The sequence below is a fragment of the Haplochromis burtoni genome, unplaced genomic scaffold, assembly GCF_018398535.1.
Source record: "Haplochromis burtoni strain Fernald_Lab_line unplaced genomic scaffold, NCSU_Asbu1 Contig_81, whole genome shotgun sequence".
In the NCBI taxonomy this organism is placed as follows: Eukaryota; Metazoa; Chordata; class Actinopteri; order Cichliformes; family Cichlidae; genus Haplochromis; species Haplochromis burtoni.
The window spans coordinates 2,076,396-2,093,836 of record NW_024582442.1 but is presented as its reverse complement, the minus strand read 5'-3'; the positions used below and the strand labels follow the sequence as shown (position 1 = coordinate 2,093,836).

General features: G+C 42.3%; 1 protein-coding gene across 1 annotated transcript in view; it reads right to left on the bottom strand.

Annotated features, from left to right (window-relative positions):
- LOC102306177 (septin-9) overlaps positions 1 to 12,785 on the bottom strand; it is an 88,042-nt gene extending 75,257 nt beyond the window's left edge. Inside the window, exons 1-2 of the mRNA XM_005925490.2 lie at positions 12,462 to 12,785; positions 1,309 to 1,371 (exon numbers count right to left, since the gene is read on the bottom strand). Of these exons, the coding sequence (XP_005925552.1) occupies positions 1,309 to 1,371; positions 12,462 to 12,483 (85 nt within the window). The 5' untranslated portion in view covers positions 12,484 to 12,785. The remainder of the gene's footprint in view (positions 1 to 1,308; positions 1,372 to 12,461) is intronic.
- Between the last annotated feature and the right edge of the window lie 4,656 nt (positions 12,786 to 17,441).

The following is a 17,441-nucleotide window of genomic DNA, read 5'->3' as shown; positions in this document are numbered from 1 at the left end:
TGGAGTTCTTCCTTCCCACACTCTCCAAGTGCTTGCTCACAGGGGATCGTTTGGATTTCTGCTCATTTGGTTTTTCTTGAATGATGCTCTATAATTTAACAGAACAATTTTTCAGATACTATCTGAAGAGTCATTATTCCCCTTTTGTTTTATCCCTTGCTGTCTGTTACACAGAAAAATCCTTTCACAAAAGTGCTGCTGACGCAAAGACTGGTGGGAGAATTCAGTTTGTGCGACTGCAGACTGACGAGTTTCTTTTGAACAGTTAGAGGTATCAAGATAAACAAGTACCTTATCTCATCTTCTAAGCCACAGTTTGCAGCGTGATGTAATCCCCCCCAGTCTGAGATGTGGTGTTGATCACGTGATTAGTTTATGGTTTCATAAACAGCCGTGAAAGAGACGGTCAGTATGTGTGGATGTGTTTTTTCTTTCTGTGAAATATTACCCATTTTATTTGTGCAAGATTTTTATTTTAAATCTGAAAACTACCATTTAAACAACACTGCAAAAACACTGCTGGCATTGAAGCAAATAAACTGTTTTTTAGGGCTTATTTTTTATAACCTGTATTTTTTTAAATAACCTCTAACCTTTAAAATTATGCAGTACAGTGGGAGTGGTCAGAGCCAAGATAACTTATTTTGTTTAAGTATGAAATAAGATCTAAAATAATAATTAAATGACAATCCTTTAAATGATTTTTGCTAGAGTTTCTTACCCTTGTATGTGTGATCTGCTATTTACTGACTATTAGCCGTTATCTCTGCAGGAAACACGCAGTGTTCGCACCTTCCTCAGCTGATGGTCATTGACATCGGCTTACATAACACTTCACAGTAATAGAGAGCAATTTATCCAAGTGGGGAAAAAAACGTTTTTGCGTCTACCTCCGCCCACAAGAGACAGATTACAATCGATTCTTGGAGATGAATGTACCAAATTATGCAAAACCTTTTAGCCTCTCAATGTTTAGATTTTGTCTTGTCCCTGACTCATTAGCAGCAGGGAGGGGTGTGATCAGTCCACACAGTCCTTTCACAGCTCTGAACATGCAGCTAGTCTTTTTATGACTCAGTGATGAGAAGAATAAACGATGTTGCAACAGATGCCACAGAGATCACATCTCTGGGATTACCCGAAGAGAGGCTAAATCCACAGATCAACAGCAAATTCTGCAAACGCTGTGTGCAAGTATACCTAGGAGAAATGCAAGGTACTCTGTGGGAATCTTTACCTTATGTTGGTTTAGTTTAGAAGCTTCGATGTTTTGTATGTGCGGACACTGGAGTGGTGGAGTCTACTTACTGGGGCTGGTGATGCCGGAGGCCTCTCTCTCGGTTCTCCTTGCTCGAGCGCTGGAGGTTCGTGCTGTGGATTGTGACAAGGAAAGAAGGGAAAATGAGTGAAATCTCCTCATCTGGAATGTAGTCAGCATTAGGAAAGAAATATTGCATTACTCACAATTCTCGGCCACAGTTATGGAGTACGAGCAAACATACAATAAAGTCTGCACAAAACCACAGTTTAGGGTTACGCTGTGAAATAATAAGCATCCTCGGTGGCAGGTCTGGTTATGCAGTTTGCCCCTATTCTTCAAAAACGGCAAATTATCAGGGAAAGTCTGCAGTTTAGCTCGCGTTTGCCAGTGTTTCCTTTTAATGGCCAAATCCAAAATGACACATTCGAGCGGATTCACTTTTCCCCACGAGGAACACCTGCTGCCAGTGGCGTTTTGAAAAGACGGGCACCAAATGGAAAAGCATTACTTCACATTCTTCATGAGGCCAAAATAATCTACAGTTGCTATTTGGAAAAACAAAGTAAACCAACAGTTTGAAAGACTGCTATTATTGTCCGACCACAGAGAGAAAAAGCCAGGCTCTTTTTTTTTTTTGTAAATTAGTTTGTCGTTTGTTTCTGGTTTTATAATTGTGTGGATGAAGTAAACCCAGAAGACCAAAGCTGCAGTTAGGAGAAAGTGCATGACAGAGAAGAGAGTAACGGCACAGTGTGACAATTCTACTACGTGCAGCCTGTTGCATGTTTTGTTTGCGCATGAATAGACTAAAATTGTGCTGATGGAGTGAATGTATGATGCTTTGGCAGGTGGGTGGAAGCAGTTTGTTTAAATTTAGTAAAGCCAGAGAGAGGGGGAAAGGGCGTAAACAAAGCAAACCTCAATGGTTAAATTAGAACAGCAGCTGAAAGTATAAATCAGTGCTGATGAAAGTGTGGAAAGATCTGAAAAGTGCAGCTGAAGTTATGGTCTCCTGATCCCGTTAAGTGTTCTCCCCGGGGTCCCGTATGCTTATTTTCTGGAAAATAAAAGGTTTTTCATCCCCATTCATGTTTATCTAAGAGAGATCTCAGTGTCAACAGTCTTGTTCTACATGACGGTGGTTGTTTTAAGAATCAGAGGAATGTTGCTTCCTCTTGGCAGACGGTCCGCTGTGTTATTCTGGTGGAACGTTGAAGATAATCTCTCATTGATCGACTCTGGTGTGTGTGTTTGCGTGTGTGTGTGTGTGTGTGTGCGCGTTCAGTGCTGCTGAATCACCAGCAATTGCTGGTGGCGTACTGAGCTAAAAAGGATACAGCTGTTTTCTGTTCAAACAGGTGATTCAGCTCCACTACAGGAACAGGGGTGAATATTTTCTTTAACGTACATGACTAACACGTGACTTCAGCCAGTCAAAGGAAGAATGATGTAGAGAGTAAATGGATTATATGTGAGATTAATATTTAAAAATAGTTTTATTCATCACTTAAAATCATGTGTAACATTTTCAGACTGAAAGTTTTGGTTAAATAAACGGCAATGGAGTTTTCTAAAAGATCTCATAAGTGAATACAGCAGCCATCTTTGACTGCTGTGTACCAAAATGTGTTTGCATTGCAGTAACATCAAATGGACCTTATGAGTGAATAACAGATATGCAGACTCTCAGCTTTTATTTAAGGCATTAAAAACAATTGTTGCATTAATCACAGATGCGTTATGATCATTTTTACACGCAGTCCAAAGCTTTAGGGGCTCAAATGTAAAGCTTTTTGTCCTTTACACAGTACTAAGGTCCTGATATTCAGGAAGGAAAATAGGAAGTAGGTGCAGGTACTTATTGAAATGTGTGCAACCATGCATGGAAATACAGGAAATGAGTTTTTATAGTGAAAGTGTAACTCTAATGTTGAGGTCTGGACCCGTTTATGACTGATAGCGTTCTATTGTGTGTTTGGAGTCATTGTTATGTTTAAAAATGAAGCCGTACTTTGCAGATGGTGATGCATGCTGGATCAAAATGTCATGGTACTTTTTTGCACTCATAATTCCATCAGTTGTGACCTAAATAATGACAGAGCCTCCACCTACTTCTTCTTTTGTCCTCCACTCATCCAACTTCCTCAATATTTAATTATTTTAAAGACAAACTACACACCTTTCAGACCCATCCCCAGTTTTCAGCTAATAGCTCTTTATGAAAGACATTAACTTGTGCTTCTAAAACTGTATCATCTTTGACATCTTCAGGTACCTTTTCATGTTGAATGATTCACAGGTCAGAGTTAGGTGACATAACAAACAAACAAAACCAAAAAAACTCTGAAACACATTGCTCAAGATTACTTTAACAATTACAGATAAGCTTAAGAATCCGTTGCAGGCAATGACTGCCTAAACTAAGATACATAAGAAAACATGCATTTCCTCCACTGTGATGTTTATTGCAGCTATATTCAGCTGCTATTTCTTTGTGGGTCTTCCTGCCTTCTGTTTTTTTATCTTCAGCATGTCAAACGCACTGAGATCAGGTCACTGAGCGTTTCTTTAATCACGATCATCCACCAGTGTTTGCTTCACTCACTAAAACCACATCATCTTTAACTTCATTTCATGTGTAGTCAGATTTAATCTCAGAGCGCTCATAGGTTTAAATAGAGTCCCAGTGACTGCGGACTCGTGTTAACCATGTTCAAAGCTTTGGCTGTGGCTTCTCATTTGCTTCATGCAAACAATACAGGATTTACTTGACACAAAATAAAGCATAATAAAGAATAGCTTTGGTTACAGAGAGAATAGCATGATAAAAAAGTGTTGTCCTCCTGGGTCATGCAGTGGCATGGAAACAAGATGCTGCATCTTTGTCTGATCAACCACACTCTCGTCTCCACTTCCCTTAAGCTTCTAGACGTCGCCTGCGTCGACTCGCTTAACGCAGATCAGATGAGGTAGTTCATCCGGTGGATGATGATTCAGTCGTCCCATCCTGTTTTTAATTCTTAGAAGTACTTCCTTCCACAAATTGGTGCACAACATGGGCTTCGTTTTCTTCTAACGCTGCCAGCCAACATAGCGGTTTTCCCTCCTCTGCTGTCACTGATGAACACAAAGACAGCTGGCCCGAGGGAGAGGTAGTGAGTGTGGCGGGTATATGACTGGAATACATGAGTAAAGCTTTTGTAATACGCGAGTGTGCACATGTAGCAGAAGGCGAGAAGGTGCGATGGAGCGTTTGAAGTCATTCCTCACAATGAGGAGAGTAAATGCAGGAAGTGATGATGCAGCCCAGCATCGTCAGCATAACGAAAACAATATGACTGCTTTGTTGGCATAAATGTTGCCGTCTGCAGATACATTAGAGCAGAATTGTATCATTTAGAACAAATCATTAGGCTACAGACAGCACGCTGGTGCGGTGGGGAGCACTGTTTCCTCATAGCAAGAAGGTCAGGACCTTTCTGTGTGGAATTGCATGTTCTCCCGGATACTCAGGCTTCCTCCCACAGTCTAAAGACGTGCACCAACAGACTTTTAGTTGTTAGATTGTCTTGTAGTTAAGCAGTTTTCTCATGTCCGGTGTACCTTTGGTTTTCTCATGGTTGGATTCAGCCTCGCTGACTCTCTGCTCCTTTGCCTTTTATTTAAGAATTCAATTTTGAACTTTTACCTGCTCCCAGTGTCCCAGTTTGATTCCCCGCACCCCTAGTCAGACCAGAAAAAGCCCAGGTTTAGCATAGATTATTATAAGCATTTCAGAATTGATTTAACCTGTTTTACACTCAATATTGAGCTACGGTCGATGTAAGAAGCGCTACTTGCGCGTTCAATGTTGATTTAGGGAGGAAGTCTTACTCTTTAAATCACCAAACAGGAACTCGGGCTGACCATTTGCTGTGAGTGTGAATCATTAATCAGCAACTTTTCATGTCATGACTCAATTGGCCTGCTATGCTAGTGTGTGCACAGAGCTTCAGGTTTGTGGAGTCAAGTCTATCAAGCCTCGGAGCTAAAAAACATGTCTGTACTTATTTATTCTTGGATGCACATGCACACCCTTGCAACTGAACCTCTCCTTCAAATGGGGCGAGCAATGCATATCATCGCAACAAAGTAAAGCGGCACAGAAGCCGCAAAAAAAGCAGCACGAAGTCGCTTTGGAACGCTGGCATTTGGCATAAAGGTGATATAATTCAGCGTAGTTTAAAGTGAGGGCAAAGTACTGACAGACATACAGCAATACAAAGAAAAAGAGGGACACCTGCCAAGTTTACTTCTACACTAGCACAAAAGTGTCTGTGTGCCGAATCTGTTTGTCCTCCTGCACAGTCTTGTCTGAGGCAGCAAACAGAAACGTATACATTCACATGCATCTTTTTTCACCTTTGAAGGCGAGTTTTAATCATCTGATGTCATATTTGCAAATGATACTGTGCGCAAAGGAGGTCAGCGCATGCACAGCGCATACATATGAATGTTTGCACAATGTTTGCACATTGACAAATCTGTCTGTGCTTGTGAGTTCGCAGTAAAGTGACTGATGTCAAAACGCAGTGTTTGGCGAAGCCGTGTGTGCGTTCGTGCCAGGTGCCGTTTTAAGCATGACCAATAAAGTGCACGGCTATGCTTGGACAAATGTTTCAGCTGATTGGTTAATGGTGTCAAATGAGTGGAGAAGAGTAAATAACAGAGGAGAGGGTGCAGCACTTCAACATACTTGAGACACAAGAGTGATCGCATGCGGTCACACACGAAGGACGGCCTGCACAGAGACCGGGTAGAGGGATTTACTAAACGTAGGCTATAATTAATGCCGGGACCTGAGATTTTAGTGTTTGCTTAAGGAGGCTGTGCGGAGGAGGCTGTATTGATATTTGTGCAGGAGGACAGAGGAGGGGACGGATCTCCCCCCCCATCCTGTGCTTCTTTGACTTCACTGTTTCCTTTAGTGGTTTGATTTATCAACAGTCTGATGCAAGACATGTCTTTAGTCACTTTACTAAAAACAGCTGCAGAGCAGTTCCTGAACAATTAATTATCACTGTTGCTTGGAACAGGAAATTATAAATTAGTTCTGTGACATGATACCAGATTTTCACCTATTGATATTTGCACTCATATAAACCAAACACGGACACTGTCTGATTATGATTTTACAAAATATCAGAGTTCCAGAATAAAAGCACTTATAGAGAAAGTTGAGGCGTGCTTAAATTATAATTTTGAAATGTGCAACCAGATTCATGTCTGCTTAATGCTCCCTCATACACTCGCCAGCCACTTTATTAGGTACACCTTGTTAGTACTGGGTTGTACCCTGTTTTACCTTTTTTTGCCAAGCTGCCATAATCCTTCGTGGCACAGATCCAACTAGGTCCTCCAAACATTCCTCAGATATTTAGTACGGTGAACTCATTGTCGTGTTTAAGAGGGCAGTTTGAGATGATTAGAGCTTTGTTACATGGTGCGTTATCCTGCTTAAAGTAGATGGAAACACTGTGGTCATAAAGGCATAGGCATAGTGAGCAACAGCAATACTCGGGTGGCCTGCGGTGTTTAAACAATGCTCAGATGGTACTAAGGAACCTAAAGTGTGCCAAGCAAATATTCTCCACACAATTACACCACTGGCAGGCGGAAGCATTGATACAAGGCAGGGTGGATCCGTGCTTTCACGTTGTTTATGCTAATTTCTGAGTCTCCGTTTCTTGTTAGCTGACAGGAGCGGCACTCGGTGTGGTCTTCCGCTGCTGTATCACATCTGCTTCAAAGTTTTGTTGTGCATTCAGAGATGCTTTTCTGCATACCTCGATTGTAACAAGGATTTATTTGAGTTACTGTTGTCTTCCTGTCAGCTCGAAGCAGTTTAAGCAGTCTGGCCATTCTCCTGTGACCTCTGACCTCAACAAGTCATTTTTCACCCAGAGAACTGCTGCTCACTGGATATTTTCTCTTTCTTGGACCAAATCTAAAAAAAATGGCAGTGTGGGGAAATCCCAGTAGATCAGCAGTTTCTAAAAGACTCAGACCAGCTCATCTGGCACCAACAACTGTGCCACATTTAGAGTCCCTTAAATCACATTTCTTTCCTATTCTGATGCTCAGTTTGAAGTTTGTGTTGCCAAATCCTACAAGACTAAAAGCATCGAGTTTCTGCCACATGACTCCCTCGTTTGATATGTGCATTAACAATCAGCTGAACCTAATAAAGGATCCAGCGAGTGAATTACGCTGTATATGCAGGCGTATCATGTTCATTGCTTCATTTACTACCGGTTTATGATTACAATGACTGAGTCTGACAGACACAAGAATACCAGTGTACCTGCACTGCCCTGAACTGTGTACACAGCAAATAAAGATTTTCACTGTGGTGTGTTTTCAGACCTGCATCCATTACTGGAGGATCCACTGGAGAAGTTGACACTACATGAATGAACATCATCTTTTCTTTTTTTAATTTAAATTATGATGTCAAAGAAGGTTAAGCTCACTAAGCCCTCCTTCCTCCCCCTGTGTCTCTCTGCTCAGCCATCTGTTCCACTGTGTTTTATGACCCTCATTACGATGCTGCAAACAGTGTTTCACAACTCTGCCTGTGAAAGAGCTGGGAGTGGATGAAAGAGGGCTGAAGTGAGCGAGCGGAAGAGCTAAAGAAAAGAAAGCAAAGCTGACTGAATGGCTCCACGTCCATTTTTCAAGATTGTTTTTACAGCCCAGGTAAGACCTTTACCCGGCTTTACATCGGCAGACTCAACACGCACGCGCAGACACTTTTATCATTTTGGCGACCCTAAACTGGAACCCATATGAATGGCCGCTGTTCTGATGGCGCCCAAGGCAACACTTTTTCCCAACCTTCTTCTTCACTCACTCCATTCATTGAAAAGCAACACCGTGTTGCCCAACACACAAAAGCCTCTCTGTACTCCTCACAATGCCACACACACAAGTCGGCATTAAATCATATCAAAACGTGCTCTAGACAGCAAACTCATGCAGTCCATAAAATAATACCAGTGTGGTAGATAAGCATCAGCCTTCCTTTTTCCAAGGCTGTTAAAAGCCACGGAGTTAGTCAAATAGCCTGTAGAGCTTTATGAGCTACAGCCTCCCCCAGGAAATACGTGTCACAGGCGAACAGCTCGGTGAGTGACTGGCCGCACAGACGGGATTCTTCAGAAATGTGAGAATGACGGGGAGAAGGAGGAAAGTTTTAAGGGCCTCAGCGTCCGCATGTTTGCTGGGATTTTCTAATTTGTATGAGGGACTTAAGTTCTTCAGGAACTAAACAAACACAGCCACTCCACCTTAACGCTGAAGCCTTAAGCATCATGTGGCCAGCGCATGTGCTTGCTCAGGTGTGTGTGCAAGCAACAGGTCACGTTAAAAAAGAAAAGAGCTTCATCGACTAAAACAAAGCTGATAAACTGAAATAGAAACTAAAAAGCAGATGAAATCCTCTTGCAGCCATGTTATACAGAGCGGTTGTCCCGGAAACTGATTTTCAATAAGAGCAAGACTTTGTACCGACAGCAGAGCTCGCATGCATTTAACATGCATTATCTGGCTAATTCACGAGGGCATTGCCACCCTAATAGGCTCTCCGAACAGATATGAGTCACTAACACTTAAACTGATTGCTACTTGCAATAAAATATTTATTCATGTCACGACAGGACAGGGCTGTTCCTGCCAAGCAGAGGAGCTGCTATCTGTTGCATGGGCTACTGAACAGCATGCTTTCCCCACTCCCCCTTATGGGTTTTGTTTTTCTTCAGGTCTGCATGTTAGCCAGATAACAGTGCAGTAAAAATCTGAAATCTAAACAAATGTACGCGAGTGTCTGTACTTTATCACCCTAATACCCGTCTCTAGATGTCGGCGCACATGTTACTCCACGCATCAGAATGTCTCCGAGCCTGCCATTATCTTTTTACAGGCTCGCTCCTGGCCTCGGGCCTACAGTACAGGCGGTCTGTTGTATCAGTTGACACCCCCAGCAGCAGCACAGCATCACAGAGCTGCATTCTTGGCTGCAGATGATAAACACAAAGCAGAGTGGACACTTCAGAGCAGGCTCTATGCGCCTGAGAGGGGAGGACCATACACAGCGCAGAGACAAGACATAGTAAGTATAGGTCTATGATTTCACACGAAGTCTTTATTAATAACACAGTGCTGTGGCCTATTTGCCACATACATGTTTATCAGTCTCAAGGTTGCTAAACCTCCACAGAGTTACACAGGTTAGAGATGCCACAGGTCCGCACCCTTGTTTAATAAGCCTTTATCTATGTCAAAGATAAAGTGTGTTTCCTGTAGTCGCCACCCTTTGTATTTGTGGTTATGGTCAGGTTGTGGTCCAGAGTAGGAGTATTAACTCGTGAGAACCTCCAAGGCCGAAATATAAAGCCACATGAAGTGCAAAATGTGCAGCAGCTCAAATTCGCATAAAACTAAAGATAAAAAGCTACAAGTCTCTAGCGCTAACGCTTCCACTTTTGGCTAATTTGCATAACCCACAGTGTTTATGGTGCTGTTGCCTTTTGGATCATCCATCCATCGTCTCCTGTTTATTCAATTTGAGGTCATGTGGTGGGCTGGAGGTTATGAGCTGTCATGGGGCGAGACGCACTGCTGGACAGGATGCCAGTCTATCGCAGGGCTAACACACACACACACACACGCGCACACGCACACAAATAATCATTCACACTTTGGCACCTATGGTCAATTTAGAACCACCAGCTAAATTAACAACATTTTTAGGCTGTGGGAGGAAACCAAACCACTTAGGGAGAACAACCACACAGAAAAGCCCCCAACTAGAGCCAAACCTTTCTACCTGTGAGGGGCTAATGAGTGCTAATCGCCCCTTTCAGAGGATTTTAAATCAAATTTGCTTTTAATAAGAGGAAGTCTACGCTCTAATTTTGGTGAGAATTTTCACAGCTGACTAATCAGCAAGTCTCAGCAAAGCATAGATATAATCATTTTGTCATTTCTGCTTCTGGAAAACATGAAGATGGAGGTGGCCATAATGACAGAACTGAGGCTTCAAAGTGAGCCTTCACATTCAACTTTTATATACAGTCCATGGTTGGGGTTAGTGTAAAACTGGACCCAGGATCAGGCGAGGGAAGGCACATGCTGACACAACGGTGATATATGAAAACTTGATACTACTAGTACATAAGCATCAAGTTGCAAAATCAGTGAACACTGAGTACTTGATGGACCTGCTGTTTCCTACGCTGTACCTACAGTACTCGGCTTGGTAAGAGCACTTTACCACGCAGGGTACTGTACATGTCCACATATCCCAATACCTTATCTCTCCATTATCCACAGGCTTCCAAATTGAGGGTTAGACCATCGGCGGCACGCTCTGCTAGATGACAGGGCGAATATGTCTCAACACAGTTTATAGCTCGACTTTCAAGTTGCCATCAAACAATAGCTTTAGGCTCTGAATCAAAGCCTGGCTGACTCTCCAGTGTAAACAGGCTAAAAGCTGTAATGCAGCGGGGAGTGAGGGCTTTGTCACACAGGTGAGAGGAGTGGAATTTGAAGTGTGTGTGCGTGTGTGTTTGTGTGCTGAAGTGAGCTGTTATTCATGCAGGTTACTCATTGATCCAGACAAATTGAGGGAGTGGTGTACAAGCCAGGGATTGGCTCCAGGAGCGGGGTTCATCTGTGCGGGGTTACATGACGGAACACATACACAGAAACACACACACATTTCTACACTGTTAATGTCAGTCTTCAGATGAGCCAGATACACGTTGTACTTGTTTGTGTGTCTACAAGGGTATTTGTGTGCGAAATACACGCACACATAAGCTGACACACGAGTCCACCTTCCTCTCTCAGTCACCTATCCACATCTCTGGTGCTTGTCTAAACACTGCTGCGCATTTGTAAGGAAGGCCTTCCACACATGTCAGACTTACAAACACACTTTGTTATTAGACCGCTCCACGAGTGGAAGCTCTGACAAAGAATGTGACAGCTCCGTGCACGTCACATGGCAGACAAAGAAAGAGAGACAAGAAGAGAGAGAACACGCACACACACAGAGGAAGAGGAGGAGGAGAGGCGGCATGACCCAACATGTGCTTGGCTCCGATGGAAAACCATCGGATGCTCCATCGCACAAAGGCTCGGGGAAGAGGAGCCGGGAAAGCTGGCATTCCGCGGGATAGGGTTGTGTACATTGGACTGAGCCACTGCTAAGAGAGACAGGATTCATGTATGTGTGTGTGTGTGTGTGTGTGTGTCTTGGTGGAAGGAGGGGGTGAGGGAATGTAGAAGATGTGGGCGATAGTAGGCAGTGCCTTAAGAAGAAAGAGGGGGGAATTAAGAGGAAAGCTGCAACAAAGGAAGGTAAAAAAGAGAGCATAGAGGGAGGTCACATGCACTTATGGTGTACTTTCCTTGCGACAGGGGGCATTGTCCTTTAAAGAAGCATCCTCGCTTCAAGTCTTTGCCTCCACAGTGTCACAACAACCATAATCAGGTCCAGCCAGTCCCAAAGTAAACTGAACCACTGAACTTGTCTGATGCACAAATCAGATCACTCTTCAGGCATTAGTTGGGAGGAGTGAAGGAGCTACACCGTAAAACTATCAATCAAGCAGATTAACAAGCCAACTGACGTATAATCTGACTGTAGGGTTTTGTAGTATTTCACTGTGAATGAAATATGACCTGCTTTGGTGACACACAGAGCAGCTTTCATCTTGTTCGTCTAAGCATGAAAGAAACTCACATTTGAAAAAACAAAAAACCGGGCCAGGGTCTGTGCACCACCTTTCTGTCATGACGTCGTAGCCTATTTTTGAAGGGTAAAGTCTGAGAGCACAAACATGCAAGAAATGCTTTACAGCCACACCCACAGATCCATGTGTGGGCCCCCCTCTTTCTTTCTTCTTGCAAAAGGGGAATTCAAAAGGAAAACTTTTAGAAAAAAACGTGGGTTATTAATTGTTAGAGCTGTTTAATGTTTACCTTGTCTCCCTCTTTTTTTCCCCCATTCTACAGTCACACTGGCACCTAAGCAGGCACAGTTTATAAGACACAGCCTCCTCCCTGCAATCAGGCTATAAAAGGATTTGGTGCTATCTCACGAGATAACGAGTTCCTGAAAGCTGTCACCACATTTAAGAGCTAGACTTACCTGTGAATGAAGATTTCTTCATGATTCTGTGAGATGTTTCCTCTCCTGGTGGTTAAGGGGGTTCTTCACTTTGACAATCTAAGCTTGATTATCCGCTCTGGTTTCTCAGAATGTGTAAAGTTCACTTTTGCATCCGTAACTTTTGCAGGTTGTTTCTCTTTGTGCGTCTCTTGTTCGCCACTGATAGACGGTATACTAAACAACTGCAATAGAGCCTTCGTGGTGCAGCTAATACTAAATTTATTCCGCCTTTATGTCTAACTCTAACTCCTTGGGAAGACACTCTTCTGGAAGTGGATACAATCACACCTGCGCTCCTAACGCACGCCCAATCCATGAGCGGGAGTGGTTTACTGTAACAGTGAGGGCTTTCACCTATCAAAGCTCAGAGGTGGAATAACTGAGCGCGATATTTGGGGAGGTGTGGAGAAGAATTATTTGAAGCACAGTTAACTGGTGAACTGGGAAGCTTGGTGATCCGAAAATTCACCAGTGCGCAGGTCTGGACTATTGCGCAATATGACACGATAATGAAAAATCTTACAATACCCCCTATCTCTCATTTTCTCTGTGTGTGATAATTTATCAGTTGCTGGCATCTCTCTCACACACACATACAAACACAACACACCACCTCAGGTACTGTGTGGGCAGCTTTGTGTGTGTGTTTAGTGTAAGGATGTGGCCGGGTGGTGCGTGGAGGTGGAGGGGGGGGCTTTTGTTTGTAGTATAAATCTTACGGCTGGGTAGAGACACGCGAGCAGTGGAGCCCACATCAATTCAAGTACTCAGCTGCGCCCGTGACCTTTAGCCTCTCTAAATTCCAAATGTCAAACTGCAGCAACCTGCTTCGTGTTCGTGGGGCCTGACTTCACATCCTGCCTCAAAGATCCGCACGTCTGAGCTGCAGAGACCTCTTGTGGCTGCTGCTGGCTCCTCCTCCTCCTTTTCCGCTCAGGAGTCTGCTCTTATGTACAGCTTAACGTTATTTATTTATTTATTTTAAAGGACGTGGCCTTTCATATCCGGCATGCTAGAGGACACAAAATCTCTGTCCATCTGTGTGTTTGCTTATTTCTTTGTCCAACCACTGCCTTTACACAATAAAGCGTTAAGCAACCAGACTTGGCACACAGGTACCCAGTTGGCAACTGAAGGTTTTTATCTAGATCAGATATTATGGCAGCATCATGTTGTGTGGTAACCTCTTGCAATGGGTTGAAATGACCTGTTTTTAGCATTTACGCACATACGCATATTATGAAAGCACCCACTTGTTTGAGTTTCACAACAACATCTCATTATGTGAATGAAAAAACAAAACTGAGGTAATAGTCTTTGGCGCCAAAGAAAAACGATTACAGGTCACCAGAGAACTTCAATCTATACATCTAAAAACCACAAACCAGCGAGATTTAAGGTCGTGTGATGGCATGCACGACTCTTCCATTACATCCATCCATCCAATCGCTTCGCTTATCCTTTTCAGGGTCGCGGGGGGCGCTGGAGCCTATCCCAGCTGTCATAGGGGAAACGGGGTCACACAACCGACAGGCGCAGAATTTGAGGTGTGCAGTATGGATGCAGACCTAAACTTAGAAAAACACATTAAGACAATAACAAAGTCAGCTTACTATCACCTCAAAAATATTTCAAGGATAAAAGATCTGATGTCTCAACAGGACCTGGAAAAACTAGTCCATGCATTCATCTTTAGTAGGCTTGATTACTGTAACAGCATCTTTACAGGTCTACCTAAAAAATCAGTCAGACAACTACAGCTCATTCAGAACTCTGCTGCTCGAGTCCTCACTAAGACCAAAAAAGTGGACCACATCAGTCCAGCTCTGAGGTCTTTACACTGGCTGCCTGTCCGTCAGAGGATAGACTTTAAAGTTCTGATGCTGGTCTATAAAGCTCTGAATGGTTTAGGACCAAAATACATCAGTGACCTCCTGACCCAGTATGAACCTTCCAGATCCCTCAGGTCATCTGGATCCGGTCTTTTATCAGTTCCCAGAGTCAGAACCAGACACGGAGAAGCTGCATTCAGCTTTTATGCTCCTTATATCTGGAACAAACTCCCAGAAAGCCTCAGATCAGCTGAAACACTCAGTTTATTTAAATCCAGGTTGAAGACTCACCTGTTCTCAGCTGCATTTGAATAAAGCACCAAATCCACACTTTTAAGCTTAAATTTCAAAACTTACATTTAACTACTGATTTTATCTATGTTCTGATTTTATCTGTTTTGATTTTATATACTTGTTTTTGTTTGTTTGTTTGTTTGTTTGTTAATTAGTTGTTTGTTTGTTTGCTTGTTTTAATCAATTTTAAATCATGCTTTTATTTGTTTTTGTTTCTAATGTCTCTGTAAAGCACTTTGAATCACCTTGTTGTTGAATTGTGCTATACAAATAAACTTGCCTTGCCTTGCCTTATGTTCACAAAAGGTGAACTATGCATTATGCATCATGATGCTATTGTGTTGCCTAGCAGCCACCTTGCAGCAGACTATAATGCCTTAATTTTAATCTGATAGAAAAAGATATTGCACTCATAAGTCTACCGTGATTAGTGTGTAACTTGTAGTCCAACAAGCTAATACATTCTCATAAACTCAATTCATTAAAAATACACAGAGTTCATGTGTGGAAGCCACTAAGTTTCTCTGCCATCTTGAACACAGCAGCCGAGATGGACATCACTCATCTGCCTAATGTGCCTGGAGACCGGCCGAGGACACAGTTCAGCAAAGGTGGAGGTGAAAAAAAGTTGCAGGCGTTCGTGTCCTGTGGAGGCAAATTTTAATTCATGCCTCCCTGATCACCAAATAAGTGAAATGCGAAGGAAGGAGACAACGTGACAGATAAAACAAGAGTAAATAGTGGCACAGTTACGGAGAGAAGGATTTTAAAAGTGACCTCAAAGTCCCCCGTCTTCTGCTTGACCGCTAATTCAATCCAATGGTCTAAATGTCATGTTTTTGATCCTTTTGGGGGGATTAAAGCACAGTCATAACACTACAGCTACAGCCATTAGAAAGATTTGTTTGTTTGTTTGTTTTTTAAGCAAAGAAATGTTTTTAGCTCCTAAAAATTCTAATGTGCAAATATAATTTCCAAAAATCTAGACAATTAAAACACGTCTGTCCTACACCAGCTAGGATTACGCACTTAAATTAGGGAGAGGTGGGAAAACAGAACTCAGCTGGATCTACTGACCTCTAGTGGTGGGACTTTACACACTGTACCTTATAAAGTAATGATCAAAACGAAAAACGAATAAAATAATGTTTGTAAAAGTATGTTTGTTTTGAGGATGTCTAACAGTTGAAATTGTACCTAACAGTATGGATGAATACTATAGTAGCTAAATTGCTAAATAAAATTATGAATAAAATAGTAAAAGTGTGGATAAAAAAAAACAACTGTTAGCTAACCATGAAGGGTACATAAGTTAAGGTGGTCACATTGACTTAGTGTTAAATGTTGTGGTTATTAAAAGTGGACAAATGGTTTAAATAGTAGTTATACACCATGAATTTTTAAGGTACTCCAGATGAAACTAGTTGAAAAAAGTCCGTCTGTGGGCATAATACCAAAAGTGCTTTAACTGTCAAAACGAGCATGACTTATGTCACATGTTAGCTAATCTTGTACTTCTTGTAACTGACTTGTTGGCTCAGCAGCTTCCACCTTTACCAAAACTGTCCTTTGATAATATTTTTGTTTTAAAAAAAGAAAAAAACAAGGTGTTTTTCAAAGCCTGTTTAAGAGCACCTTTGCTCACTGCGGAAACACGCCTTGCTGATGCTTTGCACTGTGCTGACGGTGACAAGTGGGTGAACGTACAAGCTGTGTGACCCAGAAAAAAAATAAGACTGAACTAGATATATTATCCATCACAAGAATAAGTGCGTACTCTGAACAGATGGGGCCCTATCCTGCATTTTGAGTTTTACTGTAAATTATAGTGTGGTTACATGTTTTTAGCAACATATATTAGCACCTTTAATAACTACAGCGTTAGAAATGAGGAACTAGAGTGGTGTTATCCTAAAATAAAAAAAACTGCCAGTCACACTAGACCGAGTAAGGCCAAACCAGCAAAACACAGAAATAAATCTAATAAGTTAAACTGCTGTGTTTTTCACCGCTCACAACTATCTTTAAAATGTAGGTTTTCCAGAGAAGTGGCACAAACAAGTCAAATGAGTCATCTCTGAAACCAAATAAATGTATGGGTGATGCACACTCATGATCAAGTGTTTCTGTTTTTTTCTTCACTTCAAAAGGTTGATGCAGCTCTGTTATGTCAGGTCTCAGAGGCTTTCTTTTTTTTCTTTTCTTTTTTTGTCGTCAGTATCTATGCAGATAATAACCTTGGAGAACCCTGAGCCTCAATCACCTGGGTTTAAGCTGCCACTGAAGGTTTGAATAAGAATAAATCTGCAATGTAGGAAAACATAACAGCTTACAGTAAATAAGAAGATAACCAGGTCAGTTTTTAAGTTCTTTAATTTAGAGCAGTTCACTCTGTGTGCGCTGATGTCTTGGCTCACATTAGGAGACATGACCCCTTTGTTTGCCTTCAGCGGCCACAAACCTCATCCGGACTTCGGCAGTTAAGGGATAATGTTCCATAAGTGCTAATTCAGAAGCTCTGTGTACCAGATGGAGCAAACTCGATGGGCCTTCAGGAAGAAAGTGAACTCCACTGTTCAGTGGGATCTTAGACTCCTGCTTTGACCTTTAACTTTCCTTTTAGTGCAGGACGTTGTGCTCTTTGAGTCGTGAGACTGAACATATCAAACCATTGATTAAGCAGCTTCTAAGAATACAGTTTGTAGCTGACTAACCTGTGAAATATTAAACCGAACTGTTTGCCTTGATCTTCAATCCTTATGCAATATACACATGACATGGTGTGGTCACACACACACACACACACACACACACACACACACACACACACACA